Source organism: Psammomys obesus, unplaced genomic scaffold, assembly GCF_907164565.1.
Source record: "Psammomys obesus unplaced genomic scaffold, mPsaObe1.curated_primary_1811, whole genome shotgun sequence".
In the NCBI taxonomy this organism is placed as follows: Eukaryota; Metazoa; Chordata; class Mammalia; order Rodentia; family Muridae; genus Psammomys; species Psammomys obesus.
In genome coordinates, this window is record NW_026591918.1 from 1,407,307 (window position 1) to 1,429,935 (window position 22,629).

Consider the following 22,629-nt stretch of genomic DNA (forward strand, 5'->3'; position numbering starts at 1 on the left):
AGAATCCTACCGCATGTTATATATAAAGAATGTAGTAGTACTAAACCTTTTCAAGGTAGGGACTATTACTTGTTTTATTTGATAAAATCCAGTTTAAAAGAATTAAAGTTTTTAAAAAAGGACACCTTTAATCCTAGCACTTGAGAGGCAGAAGCAGGCAGATCTCTGCAAATTTGAATCAGGCTGGTCTACACAATGAGTTCCAGAACAGCAAGGGCTACATAGTAAGATCCTGTCTTAAAGAGAGTGGGAAAAAATACACACATTCACACTCATATACACACACACACACACACACACACACACACACACAAACTATTTGAAAGGAGGCAGTGTATGTTAAGGATTGGATTTGGTTCAAAAACACAAAGATAGCTGCCAGGACTGAAAATACTCTGGGGTATAAAGGCAAGGGTGATAACAAGTTTTTGAGAGGTGAGACCTCTTTTTTCACACTGGGCTTAGGCTCTGACACACACCACAACAGGTGAGCAAAACCAAGATGGGCCAGAAGTCCCAAGCCAAATTCTTTCATCTGACCTACTCCTTTCATCCCACTGCTTCTGCAAGGCATGTGTCATCCAGATGGGAGAGGGTGCTGCGTCCTTGTTAACAGTAAATAAAAATGGAAAACAATCCATCCTGGCAATTAGCATCTCTCTCTGCCATCACTTGGCTCCTGCCCCTACAATTTTTAACATCCAGTTACCACCTGTGATGTCCACTCTACCCCCCCAATCTCAACAGAAAATGATGGAACAGGAATAAGATGAAAAGGCTGTAGTTTATCTTTAAAATAATGACTCATTTTATTTTCTTTTAATATGTAGTTATAAATATATTTTGTCAAAATATATGATCAATATGGTCAAACATTTGCACGTAAAGTCATAAATAAGGTCAAGGTGAATGTTTAGGATTTTTTTTTCTTTCTTTCTTTTTTTTTTAAGATAAAAGTCCAGCTATAAGGAAGCAGTCTGTGTGGTGTGTGTGGGTGGTCGGATGAGAACGAGTGTGTGTGTGTGTGTGTGTGTGTGTGTGTGTGTGTGTGCGTGCTGTGTGTGTGTGTGTGTGTGTGCGTGTGCGCGTGCTGTGTGTGTGTGTGTCTGTCCCCTCAGGACTGCCTGATCTCAACGGCATCCACACCCCTCCACCACCATCTCCTGATAATTTTTCAACACCACCTTGTCATACTCATCCAGATACAGCATGGAAATGGCACTCAGTTCAGTGGGGACACAACAGGCCTTAGGGATGCTGGAATTGACAGAGTTGACCAGGGTCTGCACAATGGCGTGGTTGGTTGAGTTGAGGTGGTCTGCCAGTGGAAAAGGACAGTCCCCATGGCAGTAGAAGGCCTGGTAGCCTGGCGGGGCCACAATCCAGTCATTCCAGCCCACGTCACTGAAGTCCACATAGAGGGAATGGCGACGGCAGTTCTTACTCTTCTTCCTGGACCGCTGAGGGTGATGCTTGGGACTGCGCTTGGCCCTCCGGCGTCGGGTCAAGGTATGGCCCCGGCCATCATGGCCAAAAGTGACCAGGAGGGGCCGAAGCTGGGCCCAATCTCCACTCTGTTGAGGTAACGATCGGCTAATCCTGACATGCTGGCCCTGGTGGGTCCGTGTCTGATGGAGGTGAGTCACCTCAATGGCCAGCCCATAGTTGGGCTGCTTTTCCTGGGTCCAGCGAAGGACCGCAGGGCTCACATCAAAAGTTTCCCACCGAGTCACATTGTGATGGACTAGTCTGGTGTCCAGTAGTCGTGTGATGAGGTGTCCAGGCACCATCTCTGCTGGGGGCTTCATAACTTCATAAATGTTTATTCGGTGGAAGCCCTGTTCCCAGTCTGGGCCCTGGTCCACCTGCTCCCGAAACAGCCGGAGCTCTGCAGAGGAGACCACTTCATTCTCTGGGATGCTGCTGAGGTTGAAGAGGAAACGAAAAGCAGAGTTCTCACTGGTCCCTGGGATGTTCTCCAGATGTTCTAGGCACAGTTGAAAAGGAAAAAGAAAAGGCCCATGAACTTTTCTGAGACAGAAAGGCAAAAATAAAATAAAATAAACACAAAGCAGAATTGGGTGAATTCTGCTCACACAGTGGAAGCCTGAGGCGAGGAGATAACTGTGCCTTTTAATTTGAAGGAGCAGAGAAGCAGAGCGGCAAGCTAACCAGCAAAAACTCAGTTTGCATTTGTCAAACGCTAAAGACGGAAAGTATCTCCCAACTCCTTTGTACGCCTAATAATTTCCACGTGTCAACTCCTTCCTCCACCACCCCCAGACCCCCCTAAAGCCCGGTCCTGGCTTTGTGTACAGTTTTCTTTACAAGTGGTTGTAAAGGAAAAGGGGGGCCGCCCTCTCTCCCTCTCCACTCTCGAGTATGTTACCAAACATTTCCCCAGCGATCCTCGAAACACAGAGCATGCCTTGTTGATCATGTTACAGAAGGGAAAATAAATTCCAACACAGTAACGATGCTGGAGGATTAATAACTCAGATTTACTTTGGAAAAGAAACATCCGCTAGGAAACATTCAGATCGTATTACAAGGCCCCTATTGAATAAACCTGACAAACACACAGCTGTAATATTAAATTCGGTAGGTGCTCTGAGCGAAACGGGCAGAAAACCCGGCTTTGATACAAATAAAGCACACCAACCGGGCTAGCCCACGGCTGAGCGGTGTCACTCCGCTTCCCTCCAAAGCCACCCCCCACCCCCCACCCCCACTTGGCCTCCAGAAAGTACCTTCAGAGGCAGCTCTGGAAATCTGGGGTAAGCGGCCTTGTTCCTCAGCCTCCAGGGCTCGGAGCTTTGATGTAACCCGAACTTCCACGGCCCCTCCGGCTTGCCCTGCCTGCTCCCACCCCACCTACCCGAGCCCACGCCGCCAGGACCAGGAGCGGAGACTGACCTTCGTGATGGAAACTCCTCACAGCGTTGGCCCGGCTGGCCGGACGCTCGGGGTACTCCAGCCGCGCTCCCTGGCTCTGCTCTTCCTCCTCCTCCTCCCCAGACTGGAGCCGGTAGAGATCCCTCATGTAATCCGGGATGACGGCGCTCTTGCTGGGCTGCGGGCGGCGGCGCAGCCCGAACATCTGCAGAAGTGTCGCCTCGAAGTCCCGCAGGAGCTCATGGCTCTGCCCTGAGCGGCGTCCTCCCGCGTGGCCCTGAATCTCGGCGACTTTTTTCTTCCCGGTCTCAGGTATCAAACTAGCATGGCTCGCGCCTCCTAGCAGGACTTGGCATAATAAAGCGACCATCAGCATTCGGTTACCAGGAATCATGGTGTCTCTGGGGAGGGGGAGGGGTGGAAGGTTAAAGAATAAATAAACACGGATCAATAGCGAGAAATAGAAATGTCTCTGCATATGCACACTGGGGTAGCAACGCGCGGCCAAGAGGTAAAACAGGTCCGAAAGATCAAGTTTGTGTTCTCTCCCCCCCACACCAGCTGCAGCCATGCAGGGCCCGAAAGTAAGAATCGCCCTGTAATTACTTGGTCTAACTTGTTTACACTCAAATAACCCCAAATCAGATAGCCTCCATCCTGTCCCAACGGCTATCTGAGCCATGATCTCAGCGTGGCTTCTTCAAAGATAAACAGTTAACATTGAGGGGTGGACGGGGCTGTGGGGGAAGGAGAATTAAAACGCCGTCGCTCTTCACTTCAGACCTTCAGCCTCCCCTCTTCTTCCTCCACCCCTCCCCCGCCCTCCCTCCGCCCTCCAGCCCAACTTCCACAACTTCCAGCTGGTAGAGAGCAGGAGGAAGGGAGAGCAGAGCAGCGCCGACCGGACTGCGCCCGGGCAGCATGGTCCAGAGGCTGGGAATGGAGTCAGGGGTGACTCTGTGATTAATTTCATTGTGGCCGATGCGTTGAAAATGCTCAGTAAAAAGTCTTGTTCCCAGGGAAGGGTGGGGGTGATTCCGAAGCGAACATGGGTTCTTTTTTTTTTTTTTTCTTTTTGACATGAGGCAAGGAACTGGCCTTCCCAGGCGAGTGGGACCGGACGGGGAAGGGAGTGGTTAGCCCTCGAGGGACAGCCCCGACCTGCCGACCTCTCATCTCTGTGCTCCCCCTCGCGCTCCCCCATTCTGGCAATGCGGCGGACCAGAGAAGACAGTGGGGGCGCTTTCAAAGGAACCCGTACGCCTCGAGCGTCTAGCCTGGGGGCCAGAGAGAGAGCCACAGAGCTGCCTGAGAGCTGAGCGTGGCCACTGGAAGGAAGGTCCGACGGGAGGGACAGACAGCGGTCAGGGATGGAAGGATAGAGTGAAATCCCAAGAAGAGGAAGGAAGAGGTGTCTACTCACTGACAGAAAACAAGGCATATAATAACAGTCCATGATTCTTGGGAGCCAATCTTGAACAGACTTGCTGGAAAGGCTCAGAGAAGCTGCGGCGGTGCGTTGCTCGGAATGGCACTACGGAATGGCTCCTAAAATGAATATTTGAATATAATGAGACTCTGGAGCAGACAGGCTCTGTTTTTCTTCCAGCCCCCAGGAGTCACGTGGACCCGGACGCCCCGCCCCTCGCCGAGGAGCCCGCCCGCCCCTCCTCCACCCTCCCACCCCGGCCGGGTCCAGTCCTTGCGAGCGAGGCCAGCCTCCGCGCCCGCAGCGGAGCCCCCGCCGTCTGGGAGTTGTCCCCGCCTGCTCCGCGGAGCCCTCGGCGAGGCAGCCGCGGCCGGCGCGGGGCTGCGTCCCGGGCGCCGCGCGCAGAGGACCCGAGGCTCGACTCTACCTGCGGCGCGCGGGGCGGCCGGCCAGACCCGGGCACCGGTTAGCTGCGGCCGGAGGATTAGGGTGCGGGGAAGGCGCTGCAGAACACAGCTTAGGTGCGACCGGGCGGGGGCCGCAGAGACGCCCCCCAAGGCCTCCCGACAGTCACTTGAAAAGGAAGGCGCGTAGGGACGCTCCAGGAGCGCGCGCACACGCGTCCCCGGGGGCACACTCCGCAGGGTCTCCGAGAAGCCAAGGAATGTCTCTAGCGACGGGCAGCCGACCCCTGGTGGGTCCGGCTCCCGGCCAGAGGCCGCTGAGCCGTGGCCAGCGCGGCCCGCCGCGGGGTGTCAGGGTGTGCTCGGCTCGGCGAGGTTGGAAGGAGCGGCTTCTGAGCGCGGTCTGCCGGCCGCGCCCGGGTCACCGCACGGGTGGGCCACCGCGGCGCCCGCTCCGCCGCGCAGACCCCTCGGAGGCCGCCGGCGGGGCCGTGCGGGGCGGGGGGGCCGACGTCTGGGCTCCTAGCTCCCGACACACTCCAAAACGGGCGTCCCCGGGGAAAGCGCGCTGCGCATTCTTCAGATCGCGGGGTGGCGCAGGCTTCAGGACTCCGACCCGGCGCGCAGAGGAGACCCCGGCGCGGACTCGAGGGTCTGCACTCCGGGAGCAGCGCGCTCGGCTTCCGAGAGCGAGTCTCTCTCCCTCCGGCGAGCCTTACTCTTTAAACCACCCCCGCCCCCCCGCGCCACTTCCTCCCCCACCCCTTTCCTCCTCTGCACCAGCTACAGAACCGCAGCAAAGATTCCTTCAAGGACTTCACCCACACGCAGCTCAGGCCACGGCTGGCGGGGCGCGAGGGCCAGCGTAGGACGCCACACGTGGGGGCCTGTTCGAGCCTCCGGAGGCGCAAGACTTCTGCCGGGGCCGCTCGCTGCGGGCTCCATCCGAGGACCGAGTTCCCGAGTTCCCGGACTCCCAGCCCGCTCCGCCCTGCCTCTTCGCCCAGGCCGTTCACTGGGTCTCGCTCAGGAACTCGACGTGTCGGCTTGGTTGTTTGGTTTGGGTTTTTGTTTGTTTGTTTGTTTGTTTGTTTGTTTTTTGGGGGGGAGCATTTGCGGAAAACCTTTGTGAAAGAAACCTAAAGGCTGGAGTTGCGTCGTCCGCCGTCCGCCGTGGTCCACCCCACCCCGCTGGTCCGGGCGCGGAGGCCGCGGGCGCCCCTGAGCGACGGTCCGCCCCCACCACCGCGCGCTGAGCCTTCCCCGACCAGCGCTGCGGCGGGGACCGACAGGCTGCAGAGCAGCGGGCTTAGTGATGGTTGGAGGCAGAGCAGACGGGGACGTGCCGGTGACCGCCGAGCGGAGGGTGGAAGGGGCGGACAACCAGTGCCCTGCCCTCGCGAGGCTCTGGCGGGGTCGGGAGCGCTCCGCATTACAACTGAGTAAACAGGCACAGGGGTTCCTTCAACTCCAAGTTCACAAGGATTCCTCTCGAACCAAACTTCCCTCCCTGAGTCTTTTAATTAAAAATATATGTTCTGGGCTTTTTCTTGGTGGGGTTAGTGCAGCTCTGGCGGCACTATCTTCCTTCACTTTCTTCCCAGGGTCTTCTCCCAAAGCCAGAATTTAAGACCAGCCTTAGTTTACCGAATGAGTCTCTAGCAGTGTGATTCAACGTCTCACAAACCCTTCAGCTCATAAACCGAAATACTCGAAAACTATCAACCAGAGGCAGGCATGGAGGGAGACTTTCCGAGTCCTGGGGGCTCCGGCTTCGCCGGGTGTTAGTAAGGATCCCGCAGTCCCGGACTCTGGGGGCCGGTGCGGGGCCTCGTGGGCCAAGCAGCCCATTAGCCCTGCGGGCTCTCCCCACGGGCACACACGCGCACACGGGGCGGAGGCAGGATGCACGGGTGCCCTCGTCTAAGGAAACAGCTCGTGGAGGTGAGAGCTCTGCAGCCGCAGTTCGCTAGCCCTCGGGGTCGCCCACGCTGGGGACGAAGGCCCTCCGTCCCGGGACTACAGCCTCTCCTGCAGATAGCTCTGGCTGGGTTTTCTCTCCCGCCGTTGCAGTCCCTCAGTGCCCTCTTCGTGGTGAAACTTAGAGCTGACTCCCTCCTCTCCCACCCTTTTGGTCCAGGGGTATCGGAACCACCAGGCTAGCATCAAACCTCAGCCCAAACCCCAACGGTCTCCTACCAAGGCCTTCTCTCCCTCCCGCCTCTCCTGGCCTGCACCTCCCCAAAGTGGGTTGGCTAGATGGAGGTGCCCTTCAGCCCCATCATTCCACCCCCAACACCACCGTTGGAGAAGGCGGGAGGAATAGGGCCACCTTTTGCCGCAGCTAAAGCCCGAGCCCCACCCCCAGCTTTTCCCACCACAGATGCACCTCGAACCCCTCAGACTAGCACCCTCGACAGGTTGCCCCGCTCACCATAGGTTCCTGCAGAAACGGGCTCTCCAGCAGCTGCTCCCGGGGACCTCTAGACAGCTGCAGTGAACCTGGGCCAGAGACTGGGTCGCTGCAGGCTCTAGACGGTTTGGAAGCGAATCCCATCAGGGTCGGAGACTAGATACTCAGGCTGGGTAACAGCGGCGTTTTAGCCTAAGGCCCACCTCGGCTAGGATGCCGAACTCACCTAGCTTCTAGGCCAGGCCTCCCGCTCCTACCCTCCCTCCAGCACCACCCTCTCACATCTACTTCTTCCTTCTCTCTCCCTCCCTCTCTTTCTTCCCTACCTCCTCAGTCTTTCCCCCAGCCGCCCCTCCCTTCTTCCCTCCTCCCTTAATCGCCTCCCCTTCTGGGGATGGGAGCCCCGCCCACATCCTCCCATCCAGCCACCGGGCCTTGCCTCGCCTGGCAGGCCTGGGTCCGGAAGCCTGCACAGCGCCCCAGCGCTCAGTTGCCACCTTGGCTCGGGACACCGATGCCTCCAGCTCGGGAAGCAGCCGGGCTCACCTGGGGACCACGTGCAAGAGGTACTAGAAAGCATGCACCAACTAGTTTCTGTACCTTCCAAAAATACCCATGGAGTCTGGGCTTCCCTGAGTTTAGAGTAACTGCTGCCCAAACTGATGATTAAAACACTGAGTAATCACCATTTACCCCGAGTAATTAGAGATAATGAAACACCTCTAAAATCAGGTTATGGAGAAGGGAGCTATTGGATTGGTTTAAAGGGCAGCCTTCCGTAAACTGTTAAAGGATTCCCAAACGTTGAGAAACAGGCTGTGAACAGGACTGTGTGCCTGAAGCAGATACCTCTTCAACTATTAGGAGGTGACTCTCCCCCCCCCCCCCGAAAAAACGTACTTTAAGGTGTTTCGTGCAGAAAACCTTGGTTCCCTTTAAAGTAGGTGCCGACGGTCAGTTCTCAGGCCTAACCTTCCAGGGCAGAGGTGGGTTGGAGGCACTTGGCAGGCAAACAGGCAGAGGCCATGTTGGATGATTAGAAAAGCGTATTTATAACTCCGAAGCGCTCTTAACTGCCACACAGATATTTTTATTTATTCGTTTGTTTGGGGACTTCCAGGAAGGTAACACACAGAACAGGTGCCTTTTAGGCCTTGTAGAGACAAGAAGAAGTGCCCTTTGGTCTGCTTTTAGAAAGAAGGGAGATGAGGAATTGATTCTTTCATAATAGTAACAGTAGGAACAAGTGTTGGTGATCATACTAGTTGGGAGGTGGAATGTGGCGGCTTTTAAACCTTCCCAAACAGGAACTAATTTCACACACTGCCTCTGATGAGCTGTGAGGGACTATCAGCTTCATCTTTGTTTTTACAAACAAGGATGAGGAAGGGCAGCCAGGTTAAGAGTCCTTGCCCAAAGCACTGAAGGAAATCACAGCCTCTGCCTCGAGTTTTTAGCTAAAGCTGCAGGGTAGGGGGTGAGGCCAGCAGCCCTGAGTTCCAGGTAGCTCCCAAAGCGCTGGAAGATGGCAATTTCCGGTTCTCGGTTTCTGTTCTCCCAAGGTGGGTGTTATATTCCCTTGTCACCATCAAGCAGATCTTGACCTGGTGCAGCTCATCTGACCTTTGCACTTACACACCTTCAGAATTAAAAAAACAGGAACTAGTTCCTGTATTCTACCAGCCAGAGACAAAGGGTGGGAAGGAATGTCAGGTTCCAAGGACTGTTAGAGCTGAGGACAGCATCCTGGCCTTCTCTGACCTGGAGCAAACTGTATGCCCCTGGCCAAGTCCTTTCATTCCAGTGGTACCAACTTTCTCAACCACAGAACAAAAAAAGATCAGGCCAGATGATCTCCATGAGCCTTTCAATTAGATGGTTTCACTATTTTATTGTAACTTTAGTGAATGGCTATCTTCTCTCGTTTGAAATCATGTCTAAGTATACCTTCTCTTATAACCTGTGATTAATCAAGGTAAGGCAGTAACAGCAGCCAGGAAAGATGACTGAAAACATAGGCACAGCTTCTAACAGAGCCAAAATTACAATTAATTATTTAAAACAACAACACAGAATTAAAAGTCCATTACATAGTTGCGAATGTCTCTCCTGGGGCACCAGGCTCTGTGCTCCCATAGCAGGTTCAAGGGCAGACTCTGTGCTCACTGGGGCCTCTACATTAAGCACCTGGTGCTTCAATCATTAACATACAGTGCTCCTTAATGTTTAAGCTCACAAAGAGCATAGATTTGCTGTCCTCAGAGACAGGGCTTTTGTTTCGGAGAATTTTGTGGTGTTTCCCCTGCACACACTTCCCAAATGTTGTTGGAATGACAGCTATTATCTCACGTTGCTGAAACCCAGACAATAAAGTGGCCACCGGCCCACCCAGGCTGTGAAACCCACTTTGGGAGTTTCTAACTAAGTTGCCTGACAAACCTAGTTTAGAACTTAATATGGATGTCTAGATGTTTGATGGGGGAACTGGCTTTAATCTCTGGGGAAACGCTGTACTTCTTTTCCCCAGTTATAGATGGATGTAAATTACCCTTTAGCTGGCAGCTATGGCAATGCATGCCATTAGTCCCAGTACTCAAAAGACAGAGGCAAGCAGTGATCTCTAGGTGTTCAAGGCCCGCCTGGTCTACTTAGTAAGTTCAGGACAGCCAGGGCTATGCAAAGAGACCCTGCCTCAAACAAACAAACAAACAAAAACAAAGGAAACCCTACCCATCATCATCTTTGCTGACCCAATTGTCCTTGTTTTTTGTTTGTTTTTTCCCCTCCCCCCCCTCAGCTATGCCAAGCAATAGAATTACTTTTGTTTTTGTTTGGTTGGTTGGTTTAGTTTAGCTTTAGTTTTGAAGCAAGACCTCATTGGATTGCCAGGCTACACTGAACTAGTGATCCCCTCTGGCCTCAGCTAGGATTGCAAGTATATACCACCATGCCTAGCTAATGAATACTCCTGTTTTAAAAGTTATTTTATGCTCTTACTCTCTCTCACTCTCTCATTCACTCTTTCTTACTCTCTCTCTCTTAGGGCGCCCCCTTTTCCTTTTCTCTCTCTCTCTCCCATCATGCCCTGCTCCCCCCTTCCCTCCATACCCATCTAATAAACCTCTTGCACAGAAAAAAAAAGTTATTTTACTTATAGTTTCTGAGCTGATACATACCATTTAAAAAAACAGATACAAAGACATTCTTTGTACTATTCTTAAATAGTAAGGATATTTTGGGGTGAAGCTTTATATAAAAATTATAGTATGTATATATATAATTATAGTATGTATATATTATAACACACCAACTAGGTCAATATCAGTAAGGAGATTTCTTTTTTGTTATGTTTTTGTTTGTTTGTTTGTTTGTTTTGAGAGGCAGGGTTTCTCTGGGTAGCCCTGGCTGTTCTGGAACTTGATCTGCAGACCAGGCTAGACTCAGATTCACAGAGCTCTGCCTGCCTCTGCTTCCTGAGTGCTAGGATTAAAGGTGTGTGCTGCCCAGCTCAGTGAAAACATCTCTACTTCTTCAGACACTGTATCTTGATTCTAGGGCCCCAATTAAGAATAGCATGGAGTCTTCAAGCCTTGTCATTTAAACATCTATTGAAACTATAAGGCAATACTTTGAAGAAATTTCCAGTACCGTCGCTAATTCAAAATAAAACTAGAAGACATCTTTGAAATAACTGAGAACATTAATTCTCTCTCTCTCGTGGCTATTACTGTATTTTCTCATCTGTTCTCAAGCCCTCACAGCAAACCCATCTTCTACAGATGAAAGTCTGAACCTTACTGAGACTGTATAGATTCTCTAAGTCTCAGAGCTAGAAAGTGACGGACCCCAGATCAGACCAGGTCAACCTGTCTCTTCCTCCACAAGCCTTGAACAGAACCTGCAGGAACGCAGATGCCTGTGGTCACAGCTTCTAGCTAAAGACTTACGCCAGCAGCCGCATCCAACCTGCAACCTGTGGGCTGTGTGAACCCGGGGTAGCAGATCATAAAGCTGTTCAATACATTATGACTTTTTTTTCCCTTGCATTTTTTTCTATGTCCTACTGTGATTGAATGATTCTCAAACAAGAAATCTACAGATGACAACATCACGACACAGTGTCAAAAATGGACACATCTACAGGGTTTTTCCAGGCCAAGGAACTAGGTCCTACTGTGCTCTTACAGCTACTGGCGATGTGTGGTAGTCCTGCCTTGTTCCTCTGACTCAGCTTCCCTAGTGCTGCGATTGTAGGAATAAGCCACCCTGCCTAGCTCCCAAGTTATTAGATTAGTATTAAACAGAACAAAATGAAGACTGAGAAAGCTGGATTATCCTTCCCATATAACTAGCCCATCTCAGGGCAAGACTTCTCCCTGGTGTTCCCTGAAAACTGGCTGTGATCTTAAGAAAAGGCCAGTGTTCTTGTGGGTCAAGGTTTTCTCATTAAAAATGTAAGACTTGCAAATTCCTTCCAAGTTCCTCACGCCCCAGGATTCATAGTAGTTAAACCATAGCCAAATTGCCTATTCTCTACTACTTCAGTTTCCTCCTTCATAATCTGAGAATAACTTTTATTTCATAATGTTCTCTCTCTCTCTCTCTCTCTTCCCTCTCCAAAGCCTTGGCTGGCCTAGACTCACTTTGTAGAGTAGGCTGGCCTTCAGCTCACAGAGATCTCCCTGCCTCTGCCTGCTGAGATTACAGGTATGTGCCAGCATGCCCAGGTTCAGAATATTCTTAAAAGTACTAAGTGAATTAATAATATAAAAAGGATGGCATAACATAGGTCAGTAAATATTAGCTAGCATTATTCCTTACAATGGTACTGATTAACTGAACAAAGGAGAGCAGAAGGAGACACTTTGGTATAGACATTTATTTAAAGTTTTTAAAACGTATTGAAGAAATTTGCTTAAGGGTATATTCATGTATTCAAATATCACCACGGAAACCAATTAATTTGTATAATTAATAAAACAACAATTGAAAAAAAATATATATATATAACAACAATTGGAAGTTTAGAAAAGCTGTAGAGAAGGTTTTAAAAGAAGAGATTGGGGGCTGGAGAGATGGCTCAGAGGTAAAGCACACTGGCTGTTCTTCCAAAGGTCCTGAGTTCAATTCCCAGCAACCACATGGTGGCTCACAACCATCTATAATGAGATCTGGTGCCCTGTTCTGGCCTGCAGGCGCATATGCAGGCAAAACATTGTATAATAAACTAATAAATGAATAAATCTTGAAAAAGAAGGAGAAGAGATTGCATCTCACAGGTACTCTGTTCTTTCCAGTGCTGCAGACATCTTGGGTATTTACTGAATAAAAGCTGTTTGCGTGAATAACATTGACAAAGTTGTTATGTGTTATGGTCTGTCTATGCACATTTGATCCATGAACATTCTCTCCTAAAATAACCTATAACTGTCAGTCACTCCCACAAAGAAGGAAGTAATAGACTCACTGATATCCAAAATATCTGCTTCTGATTTTCCTAATTTCTAAGACCTCTCACTTGAGACATGTCTCTATCCCTTTAAAAACATATGGTTGTTTTGTTTTGTTTGTTTTCTTATTTCTTGGTCTGAAAGTATTTGTGTACGTGCTGGGAATTAAGTCTTCATATGCTAGGTGAACACTCTGCCACTGAGCTACATCCCTGGCCCCGAGAAAAGCATAAACCCAGTTGTAATGTTCTCTCTCTCTCTCTCTCTCTCTCAATATTTAAGATTGTTCTCAATCCTTAATTCACCTCAGTCAAATTAAATAATACGGGCTGGGCACATAACTCAGGGGACTTGTCTGGTGTCTTCTGAGCTCTTGGTTCATTCCTGCACCATAAGAAAGAAAAGGCACAGTAGCAGTGCAACCCTGTCCTTTAAAGTGTGGTGTCTCTCTGGGTTCCAGAATAGGACGCATTAAGCACACAAAATTTTACCTGGCCAATGGTGGCCTATAACTTTAATCCCAGCGTTTGTGAGGCAGAGGCAGGCAGGTCTCCGAGTTTAAGGGCAACCTGGTCATTCAGGAATTTCAGAACAGCCAGGGCTACACAGAGACCCTATCGAAAGAAAGAAAGAAAGAAAGAAAGAAAGAAAGAAAGAAAGAAAGAGAGAGAGAGAGAGAGAGAGAGAAAGAAAGAAAGAAAGAAAGAAAGAAAGAAAGAAAGAAAGAAAGAAAGAAAGAAAGAAAGAAAGAAAGAAAAGCTGTAACATCAAAATTGGATCTAAAAGCCTAATTGGAGCCCCAGTGATTTCAGACATCAGACAAGACAACATGCTAACATGTCATGCATCAGTGCCAGACAGGGCATGAATCTGGTTGTTCTGTATTGTCCAAAGCAGGTTCTCACACAGTGAAGGGGTCTAAGGCTGCTTCTCCTCAGACATGCTTAGCTATCCCTACTTAACTCTGCAGCAGACACACTGTGGAGAAATAACTCTGGGACGTCTTTGTTCTCAGCCCACACATCCTTCTGCTTCTCCGCATCAACAGTGTGACCTGGCAAGAATGTAGCATCATTGGAGGATCAGTTTGAGAAGCAGGACATGCCCAGTCCTACGCTGAGGCCTGTTGTGGTTTCTCAATTAACTGGGTCAAACTAACTAGCATTCTCCCCTCACTATATTCCAAAAGCTTTCCAGTCGTTCACAAGAAAAGCTCTGTCTAAGAGGATGCAATGCAAGAATGTTTTTGTCATGTACATAAAAGCTGGATGTTCCCTCCTAGGGCAAGAATGTTCCTGTAGGGGAAGGGGGCTTTCACTGGTGTCCTGTTCTAGAACCATTGCACATTTTTATGACCCCCTCCGAGATTACAAACAGCAATAATAACTCAAAAATCTTTGTTAAAAATATTTTTTGATGTTTGCTTTGTGACAGTTTGTCAAACTGAATATTTGAGATCTGTAAAGTTCTCTTCTCTTTTTTTTTACTTTTTATTTAATTAAAATATAATTCTATCATTTTCTTAGAGTTTTTGGTTGTTTGGTTAGGTTGTTTGTTTTAAGGTCTTCTGTAGCCTAGACTGCCATAGGAAGGTGGCCTCAAACTCCTGACCCTGCTCTCTTCATTTCCAAGCGATGGGATAACAGGCATGTATCACCATGCATGTTTCTGAGGCTCTGGAAACAGATCCTGGAATTTGGTTCAAGTGAGGCAAGCACATTTCTGACTGAGTACAGCCCCAGCTCTTGCAATGACTTTTTTCAAAAGTATCTTTGAAAACCTCCAGCAAGGGACAGTATGTACCACCAAATCAGTCAGTCATTGATTGTACAGGTCCAAGCTAGCTGGAGCCTGACCTTTGATCCCCTGGTGACTGGAACTTCTGAGAGCCCATGTCAGCCCCATGTCCAAGGCTTCAGGGCATCTAGTGTGAGGTCTCTCTGTGGAAGAAAGAATGGTTGTACCAACCAAGAGGTGGCTTCCAGGCACTGAAACATTTCATGGTAGACTGTAGATGGCCCGTGGCCAGCTGCATCCCTTATTTTTTTTTTCTCAGAGTCTGGAGGCTAGGGTACCAGCTGGGCCAGGAGAGAACTGCTGTAGGCATCAGCTCACGCTTGGCTCTTTTCCTCCATGGCTTCCCTTGGCTCAAATTCTAACAGGGCACCTCATCCGGGTTTGTGTATCTCTTTGTTGGTTTGTTTGAGACAGGGTTTCTCTGTGTAGCCATGGCTGTCCTGGATATGTAGAACAGGTTGGCACTGAGCTCACAGAGATCCGCCTGTCTCTGCCTCCCCGAAGGCGCGAGCCAACACACTAATCAGCGTTTGTGCACTTTAAGACAGGAATGTACAAAGCTAAAAAGGCAGGTAGCGGTGAAGAAACCGAAGTGCGCGCCATCTCTAGATTCTGGAAGCCCTGGGCTTGGGGAAATGGTGTGAGGGGAGAAGAGTAATAAAGAAAATGAGGCAGTGAAGAAGTCATTCTATTGATCCTTTTCCAAAGCAAGATTTTCTGTGACCTCCACAGAAGAAAAAGTGTGATCTTAAGGAATCACTAACTACCTCTGCGGGGACAAGGTTTCTTGGGCCCTGAGAATATATAGACAATATGTTTACAAGTTAAGCCACAGTCACATCGCTCACCTTCCAGCGCTTCGGTTCCCTTTAGTGTGTATGGCCCTAGAGTAACTTTCACTTCTTGGCGTTCCGAAAATAATCGAAGGAAAGTAGTGCCGGAAGCATGGACTGCCAGTAAAGAAAAGTGAGGAGAGGATGGAGGCAGACAAACAGCCCTGTTCCTGAGGAGCAGCCCACCTTCTCAGAAGGGGGGTGGACTGCCATGTCTGGGGCGCCACTGGGCACAGCAGGTCCAGAGCTTCCGCAGCCCTGTCTAGGCTAATTGACCAGGTCATCCGCCCATTCTTCATCGTCAGGACCTCCTGACCAGACTCCCAGCCGAAGTTAGTGTAAAGAAACCAAGCCCTCTGCGCCAGGCGCCAGGGTTGCCACTCGCGACCAGGGACAATCGCATCGCGCCTGCTTCCAGGAGCTCTGAGAGGCTGCTGCCTTCCACCACTCCTCTGCCTCTGGGGCTCTACCAAGACACCCCAGTGAGCTGCACTTCCGCGCCGGCGGATGGATGCGGGGTCACCCCATTCTCCGCACCCCCCGCTGGGGCGCTCCCCAAGTCCGCGACACCTCCAGGGAGCGGCCCCAGCGACCGCGGCACGCCCGCCCGCCTCTCGGCCCCTGTTATTTTTAGCTCTGCGGCTGCACTCTCCTACCTGCAAGAGCTCGCCCCGCTCTCAGACTTGTTTTGCAGGATTTGTGCCCCGGGAGGCTAACCTGACCCACACTTGGATAAACAGCAAGCTGCGGGGCGACACCGCTGAGCCACGGCACCGAACTGCGTCCACTTCCACGGCGGGAGAGCCGAGCACGCTGGGCGCTCCCACCTCCTTGAAGTCTGCCGCCGCTTGGAGACCCGGACCAGCCTCCCAGAGCCATAAATAAACGAAGTGGAAGAAAGGTGTGGTCCTCCGGCCTCGCGGAGGTGCTTCTGGAATGATTTTGCCCCCTGCAGGGGACAGTCTCACGGGAGGAGAGACTACAGGGCCCAGGGGCCTGCCCGCCCTTCCCTGCTGATCCCATCTTGTGACACAGACCAGAAGAATGGTTTTCCCCACAGGAAAAGAATAAGGGCCTCTCCTTCTGCTCCAAGCCCAGCAGCGGCCCCTACCGTGGTGCCTTCCTACAAGGTGGCCTGGAGGACGTTGGTGGAGGGACCAGACTTAGAGAAGAGAGGAGAAGCAGACAGGTTGAGAGGCCTCTTCAGAAGCCGTCCTTATGGACCCGAGCCTTCCTTCCAGCTAGTTAACGAAACCCAACAAGGAAGATGCTTCCTTCTACACAGGACCGTAGTCTAGTCTACAGAGATTGTGCCTCACAATTCTGCCTTCTCTATGAAAAGCCGAGTTTTGTATTTTCTCCCTTTCTGCATTATGAGGGTGTGGACCAGAACAGCAAGGAGCCCCGCTCCTGTCAGTCAGTCGGCCAAAGTGCCTTGCTGCTCTCGGCTCTCTAGTTTTCTAAGGACCAGTGGGACAGTCCCCAGCTTTAGAGTTAGGAGATTGTGACAATCCGCGTGGCTGAAGGAATGGCATTTTTATTTTATTTTATTTTATTTTATTTTATTTTATTTTATTTTATTTTATATTTTATTTTATTTTGCTTTGTTCGTTTGTTTTTAAGACAAGGTCTCTCTAATAAGACCTGGCTCTCCTGGAAAGCACGATGTAGACCAGGTTGGCCTTGAACTCACAAAGATTCACCTGCCTCTGGTAGGATAAAAGGTATGTGTCAACATACACACACACACACACACACTCACACACATCGGCCTGAAGGATTAATCTTAAGGAGACATAATGGATGTTGGTTTTCTTTGTTATATTTAAATTAAATGTCCATCTCTTTCCATTAGAAATTCTTAATCCTGATTGGGGATGTGTTCTTTTGATAGACTGATCCAGAGTCTTGCAAAGCCAGGCATGGTAAAACATGCTGGTAATCCCAGAAGTGATTTTGAGGCCACCCTGCCTCCCCCAAAGTAATTATTAATGGATAAAATTATTATTGTCCTGATATGTTGTCGTCTCATTAATAATAATTCAGATGGATTTTAGAGAGAATCTGTAACAACATTCACAATGATGCATATAATTTTTATGGCAGGTATAAAAGTTCGTAAAATCCTTTCACACATAAATTGGGAACTAGGAAATGCAAAAACAACAAAACAAACATTGCCACCCGGGTCTAGTCTGGAATGCAGCTCTTGTGCTGTTTCCTGCAGGCCCATGCCTCCAAGTTGGGCACAGGCTCTGATTCAGTTGTACACAGCTTTCACACTCAGTAACGCAAAGTCCTTGACCTATGGGGAAAACAAGAGTCAACACCAGCAGGAGAAAGGACCCAGAATCTCTTAGCCCAAGTCCTATGTTAACTGGCTCAGCCTCTAATCCACCTACACTTTGACTGCTGGCGTGGGGGTCAAATGCCAGAGTGTTACATGTAACCAATTTACGGATCACAAAATACATGGCTGGTGGCACCTATGAAAAAATGCTGATGGGTTTCCACAAGCTAGTTATAATTAAATGAACAATTATGGAAATAATTATAATTATATGAGTATTTGCATGTTTTCTCCAACCATATACTTACAAGGAAAAAAAATCGACATACTTTGGATCCCTGACAATTATCAGGCATTTTTGTGTTTCATTATCTCACTTAATCCCTGAAATAAGGTATGGCTTTATATTTAATGCCCTGGTTACCACCCCCACCCCCAACCACCAGTCCCAACACACACCTTTTTCTTTTTTGTGGAAAGAAACAGAGAAAGATTCAAATGTCTAAGGCCACCCAGCTAACAAACACCAGGTTTTAATTTCAGATAAAGTCCCTTCTTTGAAGAGAGGATATTAGGAAAGGAGGAAATTTTGTTCAGATTTGGCGAGATCTGATTCCCTGTGTGTTTTTCCGGAAAGTACAGGAGTTTGGAATAGAGTACCTGCCGTGGGACGGCCAATCTTCTCATAATTCTTTGCCAGAAAGTTATCTTTAACACACTCACTTTCTTTTCATTTCCTCTGTGGCTCAGGTTACTCGCACCTCAACTGAAATTCATACACATAGTTCCTTATTGGTTCAGTTAGCTTCTTTAACTAACATCTAACTATACTGAGAAGACGGTCCCTTCTGGTCTACAGCAGTGAATCTCTGCCTTCCTAAAGCTGCCACCCTCATGTTGTGGTGACCCCAACCATAAAATCATTTTGTTGCTACTTCATAGCTGTAATTCTGCCACTGTTGTGAATCGTAATATAAATATCTGATATGCGGCCCTGTAAAAGGGTCAAATGACACCCTCCCCCCAAAAAAGCTGAGGACTGACGGTCTTTAGCATCAAGTTGCTGAATGAAAACAAAATAAAACAAAACAGAGCAGGCTCCTTTTTTCTGTTTCCTGGATCTAGGACATCCTGAAGGAGCCAATGGAGCTCTGTCTACTTTGTTTCTCCTGTGACTGCAGTGTTGAAATGTGGGCTTACTTGGGGGCAGTTCTCCCGTTTTGTCTCTTTAGTATAAAGCACACAACAGCAAACCTAGTTTGTGGAAGCTTCAGGAGGAAAGCAGACCTTAGTTCTTGACCTTTCATTATGTTGTAATTATGTCCAGAGAAAAATGAGCAACTGGAAGGCAAAGGTAAGAAGCAAAGCCAACAGCAACAAAAACAAACATTTCTTGAAACTAGGAATAATGTGTATTATTTTGGAACTTACACATGGATAGACTGATGGAAGGGTTTTTAGAGGACTCTCGTCAGTATGTTTGCTTTTCAGGAAAAACAGACTTGAAGTCAGAAAGCTTAGGTTTGGGTTAGCTGAAACCAGTTCATACTCATAATGCCGGTGTCTGTTTTGTGTTGCTTACAAGACTACCATAAACTGGGTAAGTGAGGAACCTAAAGAATTCATTAGACTCTCAGTTCTGAGAGCTGGTGAATCCAATCTAGAGGGACCGTGTCTGCTGAGATCCTCTCTCCACACTGCAGCATGGAAGAAGGCCCCCCATAGAGGCCTGGAGAGAGGGAGGGAGACCAACCCTAACCTTTATGAGGATGCCACTGCTATGGTACCATCCCTCCTTCCAGAGTGTCTTTCCTCCACTCATAAACACACAGGCCTGGAGCATCCCAGCGCTTCCACGCCTCCCAACATCATCCTGTCGGGAGTCAGGCTCCCCACACAGGACCCTCAGAGACCCAGTGGAGCAGTAGTCCTGATAGACATTTGGGCGCATGACTACAGTTTTCAACACTCCTTTCTTCCTGGGTCTCAAGGGCTATATGAGTGCTGAACTTCGTGAGTTGGCAAGGACTAGAAAGGGCTAGGCTCTGAATGTTTAAGCTAGTGGGCCTCAACCTTCCTAATACACTTCCTCATGTGGTGGCCCTCAACCATCAAATTATTTTTATTGCTACTTCACAACTGTAATTTTACTAGTGTTATCAATCCTAATGTAAAATCTGTGTTTTCCGATGCTCTTAGGAGACCCTATCAAAGAGTAGTTTGGACTCCTCCCCCACATAGGTTGTGACCCACTGGTTGAGAACTACTACTTTAGGCTCTTTGTGCCATGTCCTACCCTTTTCACTATTTAATCTCTTTATTTCCTCATCTCCTTCTTCTCCAACAGCTTTCAGATTTATAGACAGACCACTTGTATCAGTTTTCTAAGGTTACCATGACAAAGTAAGCCAATGGATGGCTTGAACAACAAAAATCTATTGTGTCTGTTTGAAACTTATGTGTCTGACAACTAGGCATGTGTCCACAGTGGAGACTATAAAAGCATGCCATGCTCCTGGCCACTACTGGCTTACCAGCCATCTTTAGCACAACATTTTTAAGATGCCATCCAAGTTCAAATGTTGAGACAAGAGAGTCTCATTGAAAACCCCAGACTGGCCTCACACTTGATGAAGCCTTCCTGCCTCAGATTCCCAAATGCCAGGGCTGCAGGTGTGAACCTCAGACCCTGGCTTCCCACACGTTCTTCAGCACTTGGCCCTTTTCCACCCCAAAGACAGAGGTCTATGTCCTGCCTGAACCTGTGTACATCAGTTTTCTATAGCTACCGTATCAAATGACCAACATCTCTTGAAATGACACAGAACTATTCTCTTACAGTTTTGAAGGTTGAAGCTCCAAATAGGTCTTAGCACAGCAAAATCTGGGTGTTGGCTCAAGTATTCCTTACAGAAGTTCCAAAGAGTGTCTGTCTCCTTGCTTTCTAGCTTGGAGAGACTGCCGGCATCACGGGGCTCATGGCCAGCATTGACCTGGCCTCTGTTTCACTGTCTCCTTTTCAGGTTATGACCCCTTTGGGTGCCTGTTGTGAGGACTGGTGGGATTAAATTTTGTCCACCAAGATGATCCAGATTAATCTCCTCATGGTTTGGTCCTGAACTTAATCACATCTATGAAAGCCCTTCTCCTAGGTGAAGTACTGCATTCACAATCGTGGGCATTACACTGTAGAGTTTGTAGGAAACCATTTGTTCTGCCTCATTCAGAGAGCATATCTGACTGCAAAAGAATTGATCACATTTAACACCCAAGACTAGGTCATGATGTGACCACTTCCAGTGGGTTATCTTAGGTCACTTGCTTTTAGAGCCCAGTGGCCTGTTCCTGCTATCAGGAGTCCCAAGACAGTCCAAGAAAAAAGTCTCCCTCGAGAGGCCATGTGTCCACACAACAAGCCAAGTAGGCTCAGCAGATAACACCATCCATTTGAGGGATAGCTCCCACATCACCCCAGCTTCCCAGTCTGTCTACCTGAGCCCCTAGATGTTGCAAAAGACATGTAAGCACCTTTACTGTACTGTGTTCAAAGCTTGGGCAACAAATAAGACATAGCTGAATAACCCATAAATGTCCCTATGTTAAACGTTGAAGGCTTGTCTCCTTGCCCGTAGCTCTATTGGAAGGTAGTGGAATCTTGAGAAGGTAGGGTCGCTGTGGGTGTCCTCTTCCGTGGGCTATCAGGATGCCCTTTCTGTTCTTTTCTCTCTTTCTGCTTCTCGGTACCATGAAGCTGCTTTCTTCTGCCACATGGTCCCTTCTGTAATGCTCTGTAAAACAACAAACCCAGCCAACCCGGTCTGCAACCACTGAACCCATGCCGCAAAAATAAACTTTTAAAGTGGATCTCATGGGTTGTCTTGTCGCGGTGACAGAACAGGAGCACAGTCCAGGATGCTGCAGCTCTGACCGCCCGAGGGCATCTGCCCTGCACTCCCACTCACAGGGCACAGTGTGCATAAGTTGGCACCCTTTGTTCACCACGGCGCATCCTGAAGGAGATGGTCCTCAGCCTTGGCTGTCAGTTTCACTGGTCAAGAATCAACGAAGAGATGTGCCACGGAATGTGTCCATAGAGGATTTTTTGATTGGTTACATGAGGTGGAAACCCTGAGTGTGGGTTTGAGAACAGCAGAGGAAGAAACTCTTTGCCCTCACATTACCCTCTCATCTTTCTGGCCACGTTCGTTGACCTCGTTTGTATTTTGCTGCCTAGTTTATCTACCTTGCTGCTGTTGCTTCCCTTCTGGGCTGACATCAGCCACATTCAGCTTCGTGGACCCCGCAGAGACTGAGTTCTCAGTCTCTCCAGCAAGTTTTGTTTTGTTTTTGTTTTTAAGGCAGCATTTCTCTGTGTGGCCCTGACTGTCAGGAAATGCTCTCCGTAGACCAGGCTGGACTCCAACTCAGAGATTTGCCTGCCTCTGCCTCCCAAGTGCTGGGTGTCAAAGGCAGGCATCCCCACCCTCAGCCAAGCCATTTTTTTGATTGGCCACTACATCAGGTGACACAATCTAGTGAATGCTCCTTTTGTTATGTACTCATTCTATTGCTTCTGTTCCTCTAGAGAGAAGCGACAGCACAGAGGGAAAGGCAGAACAAGCAATGTCCTTCTATGCTAAGAAAACATTCAGAATGGGGATGCTGTTCCCTGATGCATAAGTGTCAGGCAAAAAGTGTCCTTTATGGAAGAGGCAACTTTTCCCCATCATCTACTGAGCTTCAGAGCATTGGCATTCTCATGTGAACTTAAGCATACATAAGGATTTGCTACCACAAACACACTTGGTTTCATTTCTGGGATGGGTTGCTGTGGCCATGAACTAGAAAGTTTCTTTCTACGTAATTGTAAGTATGAGCTTTCCTGCTGTATTTGGAGAACTAAGATCAAAGCCAGGGGAGGTTTTCGTTTCACCAGTGTCCATGGCTCTCTCAACAATCAGCTGTAGATTTGATTTCCAGGAATGGCTGTCATAACTTACATGGGCATGAGTGAATAATTTCTATGGTTTCTTCCACTTTATAGGCAGGGGTACAATATACTAGCTTTATTGTGAGCTAAAAAAGCTATATGGAGCAAAAGCCATGAAGAGTTTAATT

At 48.9% G+C, this 22,629-nt stretch overlaps 1 protein-coding gene across 2 annotated transcripts; it reads right to left on the minus strand.

Moving 5' to 3' along the window:
* Positions 1 to 812: 812 nt before the first annotated feature.
* Bmp4 (bone morphogenetic protein 4) lies at positions 813 to 15,913 on the minus strand. Of its 2 annotated transcripts, none has more exons than XM_055612369.1 (4): positions 15,878 to 15,913; positions 4,319 to 4,443; positions 2,917 to 3,296; positions 813 to 1,987 (listed from the first exon to the last, which is right to left on the minus strand). In XM_055612369.1, exons 3-4 carry the CDS (start codon positions 3,287 to 3,289, stop codon positions 1,131 to 1,133), a joined length of 1,230 nt encoding a protein of 409 aa, XP_055468344.1. In that variant the 5' UTR covers positions 3,290 to 3,296; positions 4,319 to 4,443; positions 15,878 to 15,913; the 3' UTR covers positions 813 to 1,130. The 2 variants fall into 2 exon arrangements, with proteins under 2 accessions (XP_055468344.1, XP_055468343.1); XM_055612368.1 differs by lacking the exon at positions 15,878 to 15,913 and adding an exon at positions 7,163 to 7,405.
* Between the last annotated feature and the right edge of the window lie 6,716 nt (positions 15,914 to 22,629).

Coding starts and splice junctions, on each gene's coding strand:
- Bmp4 (XM_055612369.1), bottom strand. CDS start 3,289: ATGATTCCTGGTAACCGAATGCTGATGGTCGCTTTATTATGCCAAGTC. Junction 1,988..2,916: donor GAGGAGTTTCCATCACGAAG/GTCAGTCTCCGC, acceptor AACTGTGCCTAG/AACATCTGGAGAACATCCCA.